At 49.3% G+C, this 19,911-nt stretch overlaps 1 protein-coding gene across 2 annotated transcripts in view; it reads right to left on the bottom strand.

Moving 5' to 3' along the window:
* The window catches only part of LOC146854845 (mitochondrial inner membrane protein OXA1L-like), a 236,171-nt gene that overhangs the window by 32,382 nt on the left and 183,878 nt on the right, over positions 1 to 19,911 (bottom strand). For both annotated transcript variants that reach the window (XM_085652222.1, XM_085652221.1), the window contains exon 8: positions 1,614 to 1,776. In XM_085652222.1, the coding sequence (XP_085508348.1) occupies positions 1,614 to 1,776 (163 nt within the window). The remainder of the gene's footprint in view (positions 1 to 1,613; positions 1,777 to 19,911) is intronic.

The raw sequence follows: 19,911 nt of genomic DNA, 5'->3' as shown, positions 1-19,911 counted from the left end.
TCTCAGGTGCTGATGGGGCTTTCTCCAGATCTCTTTCACAGATTGTGTGAGTGCCTCACTCAAGGCAGTAGTTGCTCAGCCAAAGATGTAGAAAGTCGAAGGACCTCTGTAAGAATATTCACCCTAGACCAGTTTCTCAACCTTTTGATTTCTGTGAACCCCTCTTAAGCGCTTGGGTGCTATGGATGTGTTGAAGACATCCATAGCACTAGTGCTCAGGTGCTATGGAAGGTTCCAGCACGTCCTAGTACTTGCAGCAGGAAATCTCTCTGGTGCAAACACCAGAGAGATTTCCTTCTTAAATTTCACTTCAGGCCCCCTGTCGTGGGCAGATTGGAAGTATTTTTCTCCAAGTCCAATAGACCACCAGTGAGTGGATTTTGAGGAGGGGGAGCAACCCTCTCCTCCCCTAGGCCCAAAAGACATTCTCAATGCCGCCCATCCCGGGGGCAGAAAGCCCATTAGACAAAGGATTTTCATAGGGGCATAAATGGGTAGGGGGCAACCCACCCAGGCATCAGACCTAGCCCCCACCCCTCAATTAACCCACAATAGATAAAAGGTTTTTAACTCAAACATGCTGGGAGGCAGAAAGCCCACTAGACACCAAAGTTTTTTCAGTGCTACATAGATATGGGGTTGGAGGGTGTTCACGAACTATCTGCCCCACGGCGAGTCAGAAAATCTGTTGTGCCCATTCTGTACTAGGACCAAGATGCAATGCATGGATGAGCTGCCAACCCCTTTTTTTATTTCTGGGAATATTTTTCATCTGGTGTCTAGTGGTCTTTCTGTCCCATAGAGGAAGATTCAGAGTAAACATCCACAATCCACACAAAGAGGAATGGGGTGGAACTATAGATAAAGTGAAAGATGAAAGGGGCTCTTTAGGTTAGGCCCAGCATTCGTCTTCCTTGGTTACACTTTCAGTTAAGCCAATGACTACCACATGCACAAACGTCACACCTTTGTGTGCCTCTGTTGTGGGTGTTCCAGACCAGAGGCATCCCTGATGTGAGAGGCATCCCTATAAGAACAAAAGGCTTTTTGTGGAGAGCAGCCTGTAAAGAACATTTGAAAGGAGAACCACCTCAAACCAGTTTTGCCGCATATGATAGTGGATGCACTTGTAGGAAGCTGGCTTTCTATGTAGTGTACCAAAATGAGGTACACTATGCAGAAAGTCCAGGCGACCCTTATTGGTTTACAGGGCTTAAATTAATAATCCCACATGCTTTATTTGTGGTATTACTCTAAGCAAGTTAAAGCTAGTCTTAATTTTGTATTAATTTTAATCAACAACATGCACTTTAACATGTTGCTGGCCCTTTTCACATAGACTATAGCATCATCATCCAATTCGAACCCTCAGAAAATATTCTAGAACTGCACCAATGAATCTCTTGCTTCGATGTATACGCACCTCACTTTAAGACACCACAGATATAGACCTTAAAAGATTTTGCGAAGAGAACAACTGATGCACTTTTGTAAAGTCAAATGTAATTTTGGCACCCAATCATATGTCATGAAGGGAACAAGAGCCCTTTCGTTTTCGAAGGTTGCAGTTCTAGCACCCACTCCAGACCTCTTTAGTATAGCGATGGTCTTACCGGCTTTGAGGCTCTTTAAGAAGCCCTCCTGCTGTGGAAGCACAGACGGATCGTGCTTAATTCGGTCAGGGATCCGGAGCTTTGTGCGCACAGCTGGGATACGCAGGAAGCCCACCTGGGCCAACGAGAACAGGTTGGAGGTCATCCAGTAGGTGAATATTGCCTGAGAAACCAGGGAGAAAGAGGGTGAGATATCTGTGTGCACATAAATCGGAGAATCATCATGGTCTGAATGAGAGAAAAGGGACAGTTGTTTACACAGAGGTGTCATGTCACATTGCGGCATTAACGAGGAGATGCAGGAAGAGTGCATGTACGTGACTTACGGGTAAAATGTAGGGCAAGTATGTAGGGAGAGGCTATGCGTGTGTGCTTATGTGTAAATGCACTGCCTAACTTCTCATGGTTAAGAAAGTATTGTAGAAGGTAGGACTGGAGTGAGTGAGCGAGTGTGCGTGCGTGTCTTCCCCTCACGCTGCTAAACTCAGTGACGTCCGCTCACTAGCCCCAATAATCCCATCTAGCTTCAATCCTTTCCTTGGGTGCATGCAATTCGATTTATAAATGGACCCTAGAGCAGAAGCAATGCAGTGCCCATACATGGCTTAGTGTTATCTTAAAACTTGCCTTGGCCTGGGCTAAACATATGTTGGGATCCTGTTAGAATTGGGGATCTCTGGTTGGCACAGGTAGGTACTTGTGACAAGCAGGGACCCTCTCCTCTAGTCAGGGTAAAGGGGATACACTCCTAAAATAACGCCTGCTCACTCTCTAGGTAGCTTGGCGCGAGCAGACAAGGCTTATCTCAGAGCGTTATAGGTTAAGCATTTGTGACCACATACAGTAACTCAGTGACAACACCACAAATGGACACCACACTAGATTTATCAAAAATAGTGATCTTTTATATAAAGGCTTAGCACAAGACCAAATAACGACAAAAATGACATACACAGTTCAAGAATATGATTTTAGAAAGAGTTCTTTGGTTAGAGACAAAATCATTCACCTTAGCGTCCGTTTTAACCCACAGTACCTTATGATGCGATAAAAAGTTCCTAGCGGCACTTCAGCGTTGAAAATCAAGGTGTAGCTTATCCGATAGAAATTTACTCGCTAAGGCACAATGCGACAAAATTCGGCCCACTAACGAGCGGGGCAACAATTTCACCAGCGGTTATCTTGGTTGGGTCTGCGGTGATATTCGCAGTGATAATATTACCCACGCTAACGAGCGGTGCGATGATCTTGGCTTGTTCTGCGACGATTTCACACAGCAGCGGCAGGCTCTGCGACGAAGTTCGCAGCGATAGAATTCTTCCCGCTAACAGGCGAAGCGCGGATCTTGGGCTGGTAGCGATCAAATTCAGTCCGCTAACGGGCGGAGCGACGATTTTCCCAGCGCTATTCGAGCTCAGCGGCAGCAGGCCCTGCGACGATGTTCGCAGCGATAGAATTCTGGCCGCTAACAGGCGGAGCGCGGATCTTGGGCTGGTAGCGATCAAATTCGGTCCGCTAACGAGCGGTGCGATGATTTTCCCAGCGCTGATTGGGCTCAGCGGCAGCAGGCTCTGCGACGATGTCCTCAGCGATATAATTCTGCACGCTAACGAGCGGTGCGACGGAAATTTTCTTGCTTAGCCGGCTGTGCGTGAAAAAGTGGAGATCTTGGATTTTTCTCTCCTTGGCCAGCTTCCCAACAGCAAGCACAGCTTCCAGAGGCCCCAAAACTGGTTCCAGTACTCTAGGAGGGGCAGAACTCACACAGCAGAGTTCAGGGGGAAGCTGGGGGTGAAGTCGTTTTGTTCCTGGAACTTCTTAACAGGAGGTCAGCTCTACTCAGGCCCTTGGAGATCTTTTTAAGCACAAATTGAAATAAAGTCTTTTGTAGTCTTTCTCCTCTCCTTCAGCAGCAAGGCAACCACTGCAGGCCAATCCCCCAGGTCAGGGACAGTACTCCTCCTTACAGCTTTCCCAGTTCCTTCTCCTCGGGCAGAGGTTCTTCTTGTCAAGCAGGATCTAATTTCTTGGGAGCAGGGTCCCAATACTTATACCCCTAATTCCTTTGTTCCTCTGGGGTAGAGGGGCCCAGTCCAAACCAGTTCCTGAGCAGTTTGTTGACATGACTCTGACTTTCTATTCAGGGTGCAGGGCAGACATCAGCCGCTCCACAGGAGGTGGAGCCAGCATTGTGGAGGCAGAGCACAGCCCTAATCAGAGTCCAGGTGTACTCCTCCCACCCATCTGGATGTAGATCTCTCTATTCACCACCGGGCTGCCCCAGGCTGTCTCCTGGAATTCCCCAGCCCCGTCACTCACAGAAACCAGACAGCAGATACACATCCTAGCAGAGGTGGGCTGAAATGGTTAGGTAAGCAAATACCAGCTTTCTAAAAGTGGCATTTGCAAACACAGAATATTAAAATAAACTTTACTAAAAGATGTATTTTATTATTCTGAGTTCAGGCATACTAAACTCGAAATTCTACCATTTTCCCTGGGTCTGTTAGGATCATAGAATGTAACAATTCTAACAGCCCATTCTGGCCTATGGAGAACAGGTAGCCTTACAATAGTGAAAAACGAAATTGGCTGTAATTCACTATTAGGACATGCCACACACATCAGGGCTTGTCCTACCTTATGCTTACAATGCACCCTGGCCTTGGGCCTAGCATAGGGGTGACTAATATGAAGTTAAGGGAAGGTTTAGGGACTGGCAAGTGGGTGCACTTGCCCAGTCAGCATGACCGTACCAGACTGCATGCAGGTTCTGCAATGGCAGACCTTAGACACATTTTACTAGGCCGCTTCTGTGGGTGGCACAACCAGTGCTGCAAGTCCACCAGCAGCATTTGTATTTACAAGCCTTGGGCACTCCTGGTGCACTTTACTGGGGTTTGACAGTAAACCAAATAAGCCAATCATGGAATCCAACCAACATATATATTTTATATAGGGAGCACTTGCACTGTGGCACTGGTTGGCAGTGGCACATTGCTATGAGCAGCTAACACCAGCAAAACACAGGCGGCACCGCGACAAAAAGTGGAAGGGAGACTCACGCCAAGGTGTCAGGTCTAACAGATCCCTATTCGGAACAACCTTGAATTGTATTGCCTATTTTCTGCTAATTCAACCCTGCATGAAGGAAGCAACATAGACAAATTGACAAGGATCGAGTGAAAGAAAGATCACATTACCAGGGGGCATTTGGACGGTGTCAGTTCTGGACAATTACACACTTTGCTCATGCCTTTCGGTGGCCGGGGCGCTATACAGATGTATCCTCAACACACATGAATTGTATATTTCATAAGGCCAGGGGGTTACTGTAGGGCTACACTGTCAACTGGCCTTTTGCAAGTACTGCACTATATGATCATCCTGAGACAGTTTATGTGTGTCTCTCTCTCAAGAGCTGTTTCTCTGAAGAAAGAGTTCCTGGCAGCCATGGCAGCGACAGCAGGAATACGTGCATGTCCCTTTTCAAGGCCTAGTGCTGCTGCTGTTATCTACCCACTGCACCATGTGTTCCGTTAACAGCTGTGCCACACTCCTGCAGTTCGATGCGATGCAGGACTCTGCAGCTGCCTAGGCCAGGTCTAGACAAAGGGTGACTGCTGTTGTACAATAATGAAGTAGAGCACACAGCCAAGGTTGGGTCTAGGACACCGAGAAAGAGAAGAAAAGGCAATAGTGGGTGGGCTTGTGTGCGTGCATATGTGTTTGCTTGCGAGTGTGTACCATTTTCTAAAGAATGTATGTGTCCACATTCAACTGCTTGTGTGTGTGTCTGTGCAGGACAGCATTCCTCGGCTTGTGCTCATTTAATTTCCTGAATATTTAATAGGTTTTTTGGCCTACGGGGACCATCCTTCACCTACAGCAGGCACTTGGTTTGTGTCCTGCTTCTATCCCACACACAGGACTGGCCATAGCTGGCACATGGTAGTGACATACAGCATGTAATGCAGCACAAAGACATGGAGGTATGGAGATAATTTCTGCTGAGTCACAGAGATATATATATATATATATATATTGCTTATTTTATGGCATAACGTTATTGGTGCCCATTATTTTATGACTCCTTTTGAAACACTTTATGATATACAGTATTAACTTTTAATGGCATTATTATTGCTATATATAATACATGGAGCCTGAAATCCCTGTAGGAAAAAAAAGCCTCTCTCTAATTTCCATATTATCAGCGACTAGTGATATCTCTAGTTGCCTATAATTAAGAAATGGCGTAGCGGCTCAACTGTATTAACTTATTTATAGTCGAGTTCGGAAGTAGCAATGCCTGCTGCCAAAGCAAGCAGCCATGGAATGGCCGGCCAAGGGGCAGAATCATTATGTCTGCAGGTGAAACCACGAAAACAGGTACTGTTTTTCCTTCTTCCGACTTATTTCTCTATAAAGTAACAATGAACAGTGTTATTTATGTAACCTGCTCATTTTTCCCGAATTATAAGTCATTAAAGGAAAGCTAGAATCTCTTAATTTTTCCTAAACAATCTGTCTGAGCTGCAACATTGTTTAACCTGGTTTTCATTAAAATGGCTCAAACAGCTTTTTTTGTAAATATTAGCAACTGTTACTTGGTGGGTTTCTCAGTACAGATTCTGCTTTTGTTCTTCTTGTCTACAATGAAAAAAACATGAAAGAGTAAGACACTAGACATCTAAGTGGTTTATGGAAAGGGTGATGGCATGACTATGTATTATAAGGAATAAAATATCATGTGGCGTACAAGTCAACCTCTGCGTTCCATGACTTTATAAGGAATCTATATGGTCACGGAAAACCTCGGTACCTTGCAACATCCTTATAATGTACAGCAAAGAGTAGTTATCCCATATACATTACTCTATTGCCTTTTCCAGATTTGATGAAGGAGGATATGTCTAAGTAACTTTAAGGTCTCTTTAATGCGAGGAATAACTCTGCTGTCTAAGACTTGAGTAACTTAATTACCCAACCCTGCTCCTTCAAAAGTACATTATTTCATATTACAAAAATTATACTGTATAGGGTTTGGCCTGGCAGTGAACAAAGTGCCGCATGCTACAGAGACTCCCAGGTCTGTTGTCAGTGAAGCTTGGACAACTTCCCTAATCAAACCGTAAGGCTGGAAGAAATGCTGCATGCTGTACCTGGGACCTCTCAGTGCTTCACTGACGAAAGAAGAGAGTGTAGGGATGGTCCTGCTGCGGGCTATCTGGGGCCATGAACTGGCTGGGGCAGGCAGTGGTGTCAAGTGCTGGTCCCAGTCACCCGGAAGAGGGAGATGCGGCTGGGAAGAGAACATAAGACGACATTCGGCTGTTGAGGTTGTTTGGACGATGACCACATCCAGAGGCACGCCCAGGGAAGTACAGCTGACCGCCATCATATGTAGGTCCAACTGCATATAAACAAGTGACAAGCACACAGCACATACTGTGAACATCTCTACTGTGGTGCCTCCAATCCACTGGCCTCGAGGCTTGTGGTGGGTAAGGTCATAGAGACACCAGGCTGCTCTATGGATCTCCAGTGGGTCTACCTAGAATTCTTTTGTAACAGCAGTCTCCATGTGGTGAAGGGGCAAGTGGTGAACAGTGGCTTTTGGGGTACTTTTCCTGAGGCCCTCTCTGCAGAAGCGCCAACACTGCAGAGGGATGTGAAGAGAGATGTGGGAGTTGCAGAAAGAGAGGGGAGTTGAAAGACCACAAGGTGTGCCTAGATATAGAGGGACATACTTTATCCTGGATTCCCTGGTCAACTACTGACAGGCAGCAAGTTGCTCTCTTTCCAGTCTCTTTCCTTGCTGCGCACTGAGAGCTGGTGGGACCCTCTTTCTTTTACTTCCTCTCACTGGAGACTGAAAGGTCATTGGTGGAGATGGAACACTTTGCAGACTGTGTGCCCTCAAAAGGGATTATCTATCCTCTTATTTCACAGCAAAGTAAAATACTCATTTCCTAGAGAAGTGAACTCACAGCCACGCTGCTTCACATTCCCCACTAGTTCTCTGACCTAGTCAATGGTGAAGAGACTGGACAATCCCTGGTAGACTGGCTGCCGACCTCATGGTTCCTTGAATGGTGTGTCAATTTAAGAACCCATTTTTACCCTGGAATGCGTGTCTGCTGGATTGAATGTCAAAGCAATACACGCTATTAACTATAGAACAGATCGTACCAGTATTCTTTCATTCATCCAGATGTTAATCAGCTTCCCAACGGGAAGCATATCTGTGCAACCTTTATCAGGTGACTACAGAAGAGCCCACACAGAGGGAAGTATTAGCTGCTATGGGAAAATCCAGGTCTGCCCTGGAGCAAGAAAAAGAGTGGCAATAGACCTTAATCAACTAAGGGAGGAATTCAACAACATTTCAAAACAGCTGGGGATGGGCATGCATATTTTTGGAGTACCAGGGAGGGTAGAGAAGGGTTGCTGAACACTGAAAAGCTTACCAGTGGTAGTTTTACAGCCAGAACAATTTTCTGGATTCACATGTTGTGCATTATTACGCCATCTATTGGTTGGAAATTCCTGTGCGTGGTCACCATCTTCAGATTCTTTTGTCTTTCTTTCCCAACTGTATGTCTATTTGGATGTCCACAGAATAGTGTTTTGTGAAGGTAAGTCATCAATTCATCAATGGGTACATTTGCTAGGAATGCAAGTGTTTAGCCCTTTTTCCAGGTTCCAGGTTAAATGCACTCTTGGTTGTGCGAGTTAGCAGGTTTGTATAGTTTCCACTATCCATTGTGCCATAGTTCCATTCGTTACCGGTGATCTCTTGCTTGCTTTGGTAAAGAAGACGAATAATTGGTTTCCCAGACGAAAACCCTTTGTTTCCTGTATTTGGTACATTAGTACACTTCGCACACCTAGTGTGTGAAGGGCCCTTTCTGCCGGTGTCTTTGGCTTTTGGCAGTTGAATGCTTTGGTTGATGTAGAATTGAGTCACCACCTTTGGTAGGAATTGGGGATTTGTTCTTAGGATCACCTGGTCCTTGGGGATTTGCAGGTAAAGTTCCTGTATTGGTAGAGCTTTCAGCTCGCTGACCTTATGCAGGGATGTGACCACTATTAGAATTGTTGTTTAAAGGGTTAGAGAACTTAAAATCAGTCTTGTACATAGGTTCAAAAGGCTCTGACATTAATTGTGTTAGCACCGTGTTTAGATTACACATTGAGGTTGGTACTGTTTTTTGGTGGTACCACTCTTTTTGAACCTTTACGAATCTTTTCACAACAGAGTGGTTTTCGAGGTACCACTAGTATAAACTACTATTGCTGGTAGGTGTACCTTTAGAGATGAGTACGTTAGTCTGCTGTCTAACAGGAGTGTGAGGTATGTCAGTACCGTTTCCTGGTCTGACCGTGTTTCCACCCTCTTGTTGCTTGTACACCAATGGGTGTATCTGTTCCATTTATCTATGTAACAATTTCTTGTGCTTGGCTTTCTAGCTTCCCGGAGATTTTCATTTTTGTGGGTGGTAATTGTAAGTGGCCGACTTTTAAGCATTCAGGAGCCATGCTGCTAGGCTGAACGTGGCAGGTGCCGGATGGTACAGTCTTCCATTTTTCAATGTTGGCAGATCCTGTTCTGCTCTGATTGGGATCCTGCACCCCCTGACAATCTCCAGCAGGTCCGAATACCAGGTCTATCTGGCCCACTGTGGGGCTTAGAGGACGAGCATTGTTCCTGGCTGTCTGGCCTTGTTCAGTACCCTTGGAATCAGGGGAAGCAGACTGACGTAGGCAAATTTCTCTGACCAGTCTATTGACAGGGCATCACTTTGGACTGCCCCAAGCTTTCAACATTTTGTTTAGTACCTCCTTTTTTACCTCTCATTCGTGTAAGGCGCTGTCTTGTCTGCTCAGTCTGTTCGCCTCAGTGTTCTGTTTCCTGGGCAGGTGAACTGTTTGAAGTGTGATTTGCCTTTGAACGGCTCACCTCCATATCTCCTCACCTAGTTTGAACAGGGTGAATGATTTCCCCCCTGCTTGTTGAGGGAGAACATGGCTGTTGGGCCATCTGTTTGGATCAGTTCAGTCTGACCTATTGTGTGCGCTTGAAACACTTTTAGGGCAAGCAAGACGGTCTTCATCTCTAGATAGTCTGTGCGTTACAGCATCCATGTTGTTCCATAGTCCTCTGACCTTCAGGTTGCCTGTGTGTGGTTCCCAACCCTTGTGGGATGCATTCGTCGTCATGGTCGCTGTAGGAGCTGGTGTTTTGAATGGCCTTCCCATGTTCATAATTGTCGAGTTCCACCACCGTTTTTCCCTTTGTACCTTTTCTGTGACAACAACCAGATCTCCCAGCGGCTTGTGACCATCCGTTGCCGATCCATTCCTGAGTGAGACACATATGTAATCGCGCATGCTGTATAATTGGGATGCAGGATGCCATCATGCCCATGAGCTGGAATGCCAGGGTAAAGGTGAATGGAGCATTCAACTTGAATCAGGGAACAAGGCAGTGATGTCCCTTCTGCCCATTCTCTTTATCCTGGTTCTTGAGCCATGGCGTTTTTGCTGAAGGAGGTCACCCTGGAAAAAACACTGAATTCAGACTATATATTGGATGATATAATCTCCCTTTATGCAGATGACATACTACTGTACACTGCGGAAAAAGCAGCCTCCATATAACGATTCCTTTATGATTTCAAGATACGTCAGGTATTCCTGGTTCCACAAGAATTGGTCTAAGACACCTCTATTTCTTTCTACAGAAGGGCAGGAAGATTGGACTTTGTGTGACTAGGCTGGATCTCTACTAAGGGCTTTAAATGCCTGGAGGTCTTCATTTAGAAAGCTAGAATGGTCATGCGAGAAAATTATTTATTATGTATAATGACATGCAAGACTTAAACCACTGATAATGGCTTTTCCTTTCAGTATAGACACATGTCTGTTAAAAGTGATAACACTCCAAAAAATTGGTAAAGTCTGCAGAATACGCTAGTCAAGAGTTAGGCAGGAGTTCTTTATAGAGCTTGACTTTCTTGTGTTTACTTCTGTGAAAAGTAAGTTAACTTAGGATATCATTGAAATCATACAGTAGTCTTTGATGGGGGGAATTTCAAGACCATAGACAAAGTATTACTGGCCTCTGAATATCCTGTATTAAATGATTTGGTGTACTACCCGATTTTTGGCCAGTCTTTGATGTTTGATTGGCCTCTCCTAGGCTCCTGTGTATGCCCACAGACCATTTATTTGTGATGTGTACCTGTTAAGTCTATCTATGCCTTGTCCGCAATGGAGGCTTGGACTTGCATGGTACTGTAACGCACAGCACCGCGTTATGACCTGCAGAACCTGAATGGCTTTCTTGACTAACACTTAAGTATCACAAAAGTGTGTGATGTAGGAGATGAGAAGGTATGAAATCATCTTTAGCACTGCACACCAACATTTCCTTTGTAGCTTCTTAAATATTTAGATAGTTATAATTAAAGCATGCCACCAGGAAGTACGACAGCAAGCTAAGAACATCCAAGACTTTCCCCTATTAGAAGACCAGGCACTGTCAGAACCACTGATCAGCAAAGAAGTGTTCATGATGCATGAAACCCTACTTTAATAATGGCCCTAAATACTTGAGGCAGTTGCAGGATAAACTGGATATTGACCTGCGACACTGGAATATGTTGAGTGAGATATGGGCTGCAATATCTGAGAGCTTGCTAGTCGATTGGTACAATTGAAGATCCTCCAACAGATTTACTGTACTCTCACACAATAAAGTTATTGCATTGTATGTTTTAATTATTTACTATTTTGGTGATATTAAATGCGTTACACCTATCTGCTGAGTTAAACCAGACTGCTCTTCAGCCAAGCAACCAGAGTTGAAAAAAGATGAATTTATTGAGACTTGGCTAGATCTGATTTGTGATTCTGGTGTTATTACTAGCTGTAAGTACATACCTGTACCTACTAATAAACCACCTTCCAACAGCCTCCCAGAGAACTATTCAAACAATTGAACTACATAGTCTAAATGAACCCAATGTAGATATGCATATCCAATCATACAATTGTGTACACACATCTCGTTTACCTTTTGTGACAAAGTTAATAAACTTTTATCCTAGATTATAGAGGTCCCTGTGCCGATAGAAGGTAATATGACTCCTAGAAGATATGCTAGGGGTGATGGCCAACAGACCACATATTGCCATAGCAATGGGTAGTCGACTACCAACGTAATTTGAGGCGTAGTACATCAGTATGGACTGATGCATGATAACAAAGATTAGTGTATGCTAGTCGAGGATGTATGAAGATATTTACCGATGTTTGAGGAAAAATGGAACAATTATTGTGGCTGGGATTGATCTCTTTGTATCCGATTGCCTGTAGGTGGGAGATCTGTGTACACACTTTTATGATTGGATATGCATGTCTACATTGGGTTCATTTAGACTATGTAGTTCTGAAACCACTTTCCTGCAATAGTTATAATAAATCCAACCTTGTCAAGTTGTTGGATTTATTGCAACTGTTATTTTGATACTTTGAATCATGTTGCTAACTATTTCCAATCAAAAGGTAGACTTTATTAAAGTTTAATAAACCCTCCTCATGTTAGCCTATGGAGATAGCAGCACTAAAATGGGTAAAAATCGACTGTGGTTGGTTTTCCCTCAACATGGCATATAAACCATCTTTTATAATGTTTCTGCTCTTTATAACAAGACACCCTGCCCTTAAGGCACCCAGTGTAGACCTTAGGAGTGACTTATATGTAATAAAAAAAGGTAATATTAGGCTTTGGAATTACTTTTTATTCCAAAGTCGAATTTGGGCATAGTTTTATTTTAAGATAAGCCTGCAAGGCAGTGATGGCTTTAAAATGACACCAGACACCACAGCAATGCACACTTGTGAGTAGCTGGCCTGGTATATGATGTCCACTAATGTAAGTGGGCACCTTGCACCAGTCCAGACAACCATTATGGTGATTTAGGAGGTCTTAGACAACCTTTGAAAGCTCTCTAAGTGGTAGCTGTGGAGAGCAACCTTCAGGCTTAGTCATGAAGATGTGAAAAGCAGCTTGTTTTTACCACAATGCAATCTTATAGTATAGATTAAGTGAACAAGAACCAAACAAGGTATTTATAAAATTATGTATTTATTGATATGATACCCTCTAACACGTTTAAATATCTCCTACCAGGAGATAATCACAATGAGCACAATACTTTGAAAAAGAAATACAGTTAATAGCACAGATTACACAGTGGACCCCATGGGGGGACCAAAACATATACTAAGAAGGTGGTATAAGAACCACAACTCGGGTCAAGACAAGGTTGAGAGGACGTAGAAGTGCTAGGTACCCAAGGAACCGCCCAAGGTGAGTGACTAGGAATCCCACTGAGAGCGTGTGCAGTGTGGGAACACGACCGTGTGCTCCGTACAACTCTACGTGTAAGTCGCAGTTGGAATTTTAAAGATTAAGGACCCTTCCCAGTGGACCCTGAGGAAACCCCTTGGAAGACAGAAGGTTGGACAGCCACCCCACCCGTGGATACCCTAGTACCCACGTTACCTACACAAGTGAAGCTGGGTGCATAGGTGTGAATTGGTGTCAGAAACCGCCGTTAAACCCAATGGAGGACTTCAGGAAAGTGCCGCTGCTGACGAAGGAGAAAGTGTCCCGTGGAATCCGAAGGTGGATTCTAGTTGAGAGGCACCTGCAAGCAGAGGGGACAGAGTCTCTGTCACTCAGGAGTGACCATGAGATCTGGAAGACGAATGTCCACCAATGTCGGGAGTTGCAGGAGAGTTGACGCGGACCTTGACTTTGCAGCTGTGAGGACCAGGCGACGCTGAGGAAGACCAGGAGCAGTGCACGAGCTGTCCTCACCGGATGTCGGTGTTCGGAGGGAGCATCAACAAGCCTTGGCAAATGCAACCAACACAGAAGTCGAAGAAGGTGCAACGTTGGGACCAGCAAGGTCCAGGGGACTCACCTCAAGCAGGGGAGTCAGGGCAGGCCCGAGCAATCAGGGGAGCCGAAAAGAAACAAAGGTGACCCTCAAATGGACCCACAGGCCGGAGGCACTACAGTCGTGAGAGGACCTCAAGCCGGTCACCAAAAGATGCAGGGCACGAAGCACAACGATGTGGTCTGGCCGAAGATTCTGAGAACTGGAGGTGCTCGCGGTTGGGGCTACTGGGAGCCTGAAAATTTTCTTTGAAGGAAGCTGTTGGAAAACGACGCAGTATCTGTGAGGACTGCACAAATAACATGACACATTTGTCCTTCACTGGGAACCAAACACCCAATTGTAGCGCCTGACTCTCAGAGGGTAGCGTTGCAGAGCAGTATGAGGCTTACTCAAGGGAGGTGGTGTGGGCTAGTAATCACCATTTTCAGGTGCGCAGAAATAACACTCAATAATTGATTGCCCAGTCTGTACTTTGCTTTATAAAAGTAAAAGTACATTTATTAAACACACACACTACTCAATACAATGCACCAATTTACAAATATACATAAGCTGTTGGAATTACTTTGTGATATTGCATAACATCTCCACCCCTCCCACAGTGGGTGTGGGGTCTAGTACCACCACTCCCATGTATGCACATCATCTTGCCCCCAGTGCAGTTAGTTGAACATAACCTGGAGCAAGGGCCCTGCGCACTGGCACCATCCCAGTGGCGACCCCCCCCCCCCCATTATCTCAACAAGCATTTAAAATAGGTAACCCTGTCTTGGTGACCCACAACCCTGGCTGAGCATTTCCTACTGACCATGAAGTATACACCTCTACATATTAAGGGCTAGCAGTCTGGGTTCTTCACCTAAGCGCAGTAGCAAGAATACATGTTTAAGCATCACTTTAGAAAGACAGTACTCATCAAATTTGTGGATCATCAGAATGCCTTGCAATTACAGTCCCTAGAGGCATCTCAGATGAAATCACAGGATTACGCATATACAGCCAGACACCCTAGCAGGAATGTCTGGCAACATAACCCCACTTTGCTTATGACATCACCTTACACAGGTACTTCACATTACACGTGACCTTCAGTCCCTTTGAAAGAAATAACATTAGTAAATGCACTACGGGTGCAATTACACCTCTTCACCTCCAGGGGATGTCCTTCTCCAGACATCCCCAACTCAGCCTTTCACTCCTTGATGCACTTCTCAATCCTCCTCCAGCTGCAGAACAAAAGTTCCAGCTCAGAAGGTGTTAAAGCTGTTGGCCGAGCCCTTGAGGGGTTATTCTTTTAGGTCCCCTACAGACTTAGGGAGGGACTTTCCTCCGTGGTGCTGGGGGAGACTGCGTTGCTCCTGCCCCGTGCTGCCGGTGAGTGTTTTTTCCGCGGCCCGGGGAGCCCACCCTCAGCCGTTCCTCTCTTCCTTGCAGGGGCCTGGTCCCACCCGGGCACCTCGTGCTGGCAGACTGCTGGGGGCAGCCCGGGGAGCCCACGCCCGACTGCCCCTGCCGGCTCCCTCCCGGCCCGCACCCTCGTGTGCGGCTGCGTGTGCATTTTGGTCTGCCCGCTCCTGCGGGCAGACACTGAGGCTCACGCCTGTCCTGCGGGTCTTTGGGGGGGGGGGGGGGGGGGGGAGTCCCCCTCCTCCTTCCTGACCTTCGGGGCCCGGAAATGGGGTCCTGGGCCCCTCCTCTCCTCGGGAGGGGACGGCACCCCCTCAGACTTCTCTCTTCTTTGGGGCCCAAGGATGGGGGGGGGTGGGGGGAGTGATGGCACTCCCCCAACTTTACTTCTTCGCGGGGGGCGCGACGGTGCTCCCCCACCTCCTTCCACACACGGGGCCCAGAGTTGGGATCTCGGGCCCCTCCTCCTACACCTCTTCACGGGGAGCACGACGGCGCTCCCCGGCTTCATTATCGGCGGGGGCCAGGGTGGGCTCCTGGCACCCCGAGGAGGGCATGTTTCACGGGGAGCGTGATGGCGCTCCCCGACTTTTCTTCTTGTGGGGGCAGCCCCCGGGACCTGACCCACCCCGGGGGCATTCTCTGAACTGGCGGCGGAGCCCCACGCGCTTTGTCGTCGGTTGGCCACAGGTCAAAGGTCGCTCACCTTCTGGGGCATATCTCAGCCCCCAGGGGTCCGATCTTCCTGCTTTTGGCCTCTTCTTACTCCTGGTGACGCTCCCCAGCCACTGGAAGCACTCTCATTCGCCCTCTGGGTCTCTGAGAGGGGGAAATTCAGCATGGCTCTGTCTTCACTGCCTCCCTGCGCAGCCTTTCGCCTGCTCTCCTCCTGGGCCTCTCCTCCCTGCGCAGAGGCCCCTGCTTCTGCACACTGGTCCTGGACTCTTCTCCTGGCGCTGTTCAGGACACTGGGGGTAGTCAGGGGGTTCCTCCTTCCAAATGCCCATTGCGCCAGGCTCCAGCACCTTCTGCCTCAGGAGACCACACCCCAGAGAGAGCTTCTCTTCCTGTGCAAGCACTTTTTAAAAGTGGAGTAGGGGGCTGGCAGGAAGTCTCTGGTTGTCCTATCAACCAGCGACACATCACTTCACTGCCCCTGCTCCCTCCTTCCTGCCCAGCCTCTGGGTTTGTTCAAAATGGCGTTGTGCAGGGTCTCTGGCCACATGGTCTCTGAAAAAGCCCCTCCCATACGTCCCCCCCCCCCCCCTCGCTGCCTTCCCTCCTTGGTGCAGCCTGGTGCCTGGCACCCAGTGATTGCTCAGGCCTCAGCCAGGCCCTGGTTATAGCAGACTCAGAGAAATAGGACAGTTCTTGATGACCCAAAAGCAGTACAAATATGACTTTGAACTCTGCAGAATACTTCTTCTCACATCCGTTACAGTGGACTTTGGTGCATGTCTGAAATTTGTAGGGCCTAGGAAAATAAAACTAGCCCATGTGCTCCCTATCCCCATAAGAGAATAATGGAATAAACACTATAAAGCACATTGACTTTCCCTGGCATGTTTCTTCCCACTGTATAAAGCCTATTCCATGTCACCACCCAATTCTGTATAAGTCCTGCCACACCATTCCCCTTGGATCTGCCCTGGGGCTGCGCACGCCAGGATTCTCCCCCGCGCAGCCCACACACGTGTGCACACGCATGTATACATGTGCCTGCATGTAACTAGCCCGGTGTCCCTTACTCCTGCTGCGCAGCGGCCTGGTCAAGCCAGGGGGACACCAGTAAAATCCCCATGCAGTCTTTCATTATGAGTTCGCTGTGGGTGAGTCCAACTTATGAGGCTCCCCCACAGTAAAAGCTCAACAATTAGGTGATCAAAAAGCGTAAAATCCGGGCGGCCCATAGTGTCAGAACCACCTTCTAACAGAAGCCAAGAAGCCTTTGCAACCGCAAGTTGACGCGGTGCACAGGGGTTCGTTTATTGCAACCCCCACGAGGGATACTGGCGTCAAACTTGGTGAGAGGGCAGGGCAGGCCTCGAGAGCTGTGGAGAACCACCACCTGTGTTGCAGAACCTTTCGGAGTCATGAGGAGCTCAGGATCAGCAGACCAGTCGACCTAGATGTGGTGCCTGTGAAAGCAGGGAAGTGACTCTTTCACTTCAAGGGAGATTCCTTCAGGTGTCTTCAATGCCCACAGGCCTTGGAAGGTTCCTGTGTGGTGCACAGGTACAGACGATGCACCAGACTGGAAGGGAGATGAAGTCGAGCCCGAACGAAGTCCAGAGAGCCCATACGGTAGAAGAAGTGGTGTCTGATCTGAATCTTGTCCCACGACGAATCTGGGGACCCTAAGGAAAGTGTCGGGATGCTTCAGGGTACCCTCCCAGGGGAGGGTCTGGACAGGGGGAAGGTTACTTCCATGTCCTTTGACTAGTTTTGCGCCAGAGTGGGAGCCGAAGGCTCCCAGACCTGGTTTGAACTGGACTATGCATGGGGACACCAAATGTGCCCCTCACGCAGACTTAGTGATGCTGGCACCCAACTTGCCTCAATACACTAAATCCTGTCTGGGAGGTGGTTACACCTCACTGTGACAAGATGCCTATTGTTCTGCCTTCCCCTGCTCGAGCTTGGCTCAGCAGCAGGAGGGAAGAATCGTTTGTCTGGTCAGCAGCAACCATTTTGTGCTGTCCAGGTCTGGAAGGCTGGCACCGGGGACACTGAGAGCCCAACAGAGGGCTCTTCCAGTGCTTGGAATAAACCCCCACACAGTTTATGGTGTGGGGGTATGATTCCAACAGGTTTAATACTAGGGCTGGGCGGAATTTGCGTAATGCCACGACGCGGAATTTTGAAAAAAATTGTGGAAAACGAGCGCACGTCCCGAGTAGGGCTGGGCGGACTTTGCCTAGCGCAACTACGCACAATTTTGAAAAATTGTGGAAAACGAGCGCACAACCTGAGGGACCGTGTAACCGGGACTGGGTTCCCTCGTGCTTGGGCAGGCTCCCCCGATCTCCCCGGCCGGGCTGCGTTGAGAAGCAGGGACCAGCCCCGGGCCTCCTGAGTTTCGGTCAGGGCCTAGGAGCCCACGTCTTGCAGCCTGCCAAGTGTCCATCTGCCCGGGACAAGAGTCCCTGGTGCGGAGCCCTGCAAGGGCAGGCGGGAGCCCTACCGCTATGGCTTGGTGTGGGCAGCTTGGAGCCCTTTCGGTCCCGGCCATGTGGTTGCACCTTTCCCTCGGCCATCTGGTCGCACGCAATGCTTTCCAATGGGGCGACCAGATGGCCGGGCTGCCCTGGAAGTCCCAATGGGGGCTCATTCACCTCCCCGATCACAGGCAGGGCTCCAGGAGGTCAGGTGCGTCCGGGCCTAGGGTCCCCTCCGTCACTCGGTGCGCATGGTTTACCACAAAGGGGGGTAAGCCTTCCTCCAGATTACTAGGGGCAGGGTATGCCGGGACGCCCCTCCTCCAGCCCGCGGCAGGGCAAAGTGCCCGGGATGGAATCCATGGCCCCAGGAGCTCCTGCAGGCCTCCCATGCCTGAGGCCCAGCATGGGGTCTACGAGCCCTGCAGCCCCAGAGCCCTGCAGCCCTGGAGCCCTACAGCTCCCGAGCCCTGCAGCCCCCCCCTCCCGAGTCCTGCAGCCCCCCCCACACCACCCCCCACCCCCGAGTCCTGCAGCCCCCCCGAGCCCTGCAGCCCCCGAGCCCTGCGTGGACAGGTGGGAACCCTAGCGCGAAGACTCAGGGTTGGACAGATGGGAGTCCTTTCGGTCCCGGCCATCTGCTCGCACGCAGTGCTTTCCAATGGACGACCAGATGGCCGGACCGGCCTGGAAGTCCCGATGAGGGTTCATTTGCCTCCCGGATCCCAGCCAGGGCTCCAGGAGGTCGGGTGCGTCTGGGCCTAGGGTCCCCTCCGTCACTCGGTGCACACGGTTTACCAGAAAGGGGGGTAGCCTTCCTCCGGATTACTAGGGGCAGGGTATGCCGGGACACCCCTCCTGGGGATAGCGGTTCTCAGGCAGGGACCAGATGGGCTAAGCCCGGACGACACTTCCCCGGGACGTCCGGTGCTCCCTCCTCCAGCCCGCGGTGAGGCAAAGTGCCCGGGACGGGCTCCATGGGTCCCCCGGGCGTCCGGGCCCCAGGAGCTCCTGCAGGCCTCCCATGCCTGAGGCCCAGCGCGGGGTCTACGAGCCCCCCGGAGCCCCTGCAGCCCCCGGAGCCCCCGCAGACCCCGAGCCCCCGCAGACCCCGAGCCCCCGCAGACCCCGAGCCCCTGCAGACCCCGAGCCCCTGCAGACCCCGAGCCCCTGCAGACCCCGAGCCCCTGCAGACCCCGAGCCCCTGCAGACCCCGAGCCCCTGCAGACCCCGAGCCTTGCAGCCGCCGAGCCCTGCATGGGCAAGCGGGAACGCTAGCGCGAAGGCTCGGGGTTGGACAGATGGGAGTCCTTTCAGTCCCGGCCATCTGGTCGCACCTCTCCCCTCGGCCATCTGGTCGCGCGCAATGCTTTCCAATGGGGCAACCAGATGGCCAGGCCAGCCTGGAAGTCCCGATGAGGGCTCATTTGACTCCCGGATACCAGCCAGGGCTCTAGGAGGTCGGGCGCGTCCGCGCCTAGGGTGCCCGCCGTCACTCAGAGTGCGCGGGTTACAAGAAAGGTGGGTAGCCTTCCTCCAGATTAGTAGGGGTAGGGTATGCCAGAACACCCCTCCGAGGCTGGTGGTTCTTTGCTGGGGACCAGATGGGCTATGTCCGGGCAACATCCTCCCAGGCGTCCGGGGATCCCTCCTCCTGCCCGCGGCGTGGCAAAGTACTCAGGACGGGCTCCACGGGTCCTAGGCAGTCCTCCCCTGGGCGTCTGGGCCCGAGAGCTCCGTTGGTCCTCCAAG

The sequence above is a fragment of the Triturus cristatus genome, chromosome 4_1, assembly GCF_964204655.1.
Source record: "Triturus cristatus chromosome 4_1, aTriCri1.1, whole genome shotgun sequence".
Taxonomy (NCBI): domain Eukaryota; kingdom Metazoa; phylum Chordata; class Amphibia; order Caudata; family Salamandridae; genus Triturus; species Triturus cristatus.
Note: the sequence above shows the minus strand (reverse complement) of the source record. Positions and strands in the feature narration are given on the sequence as shown.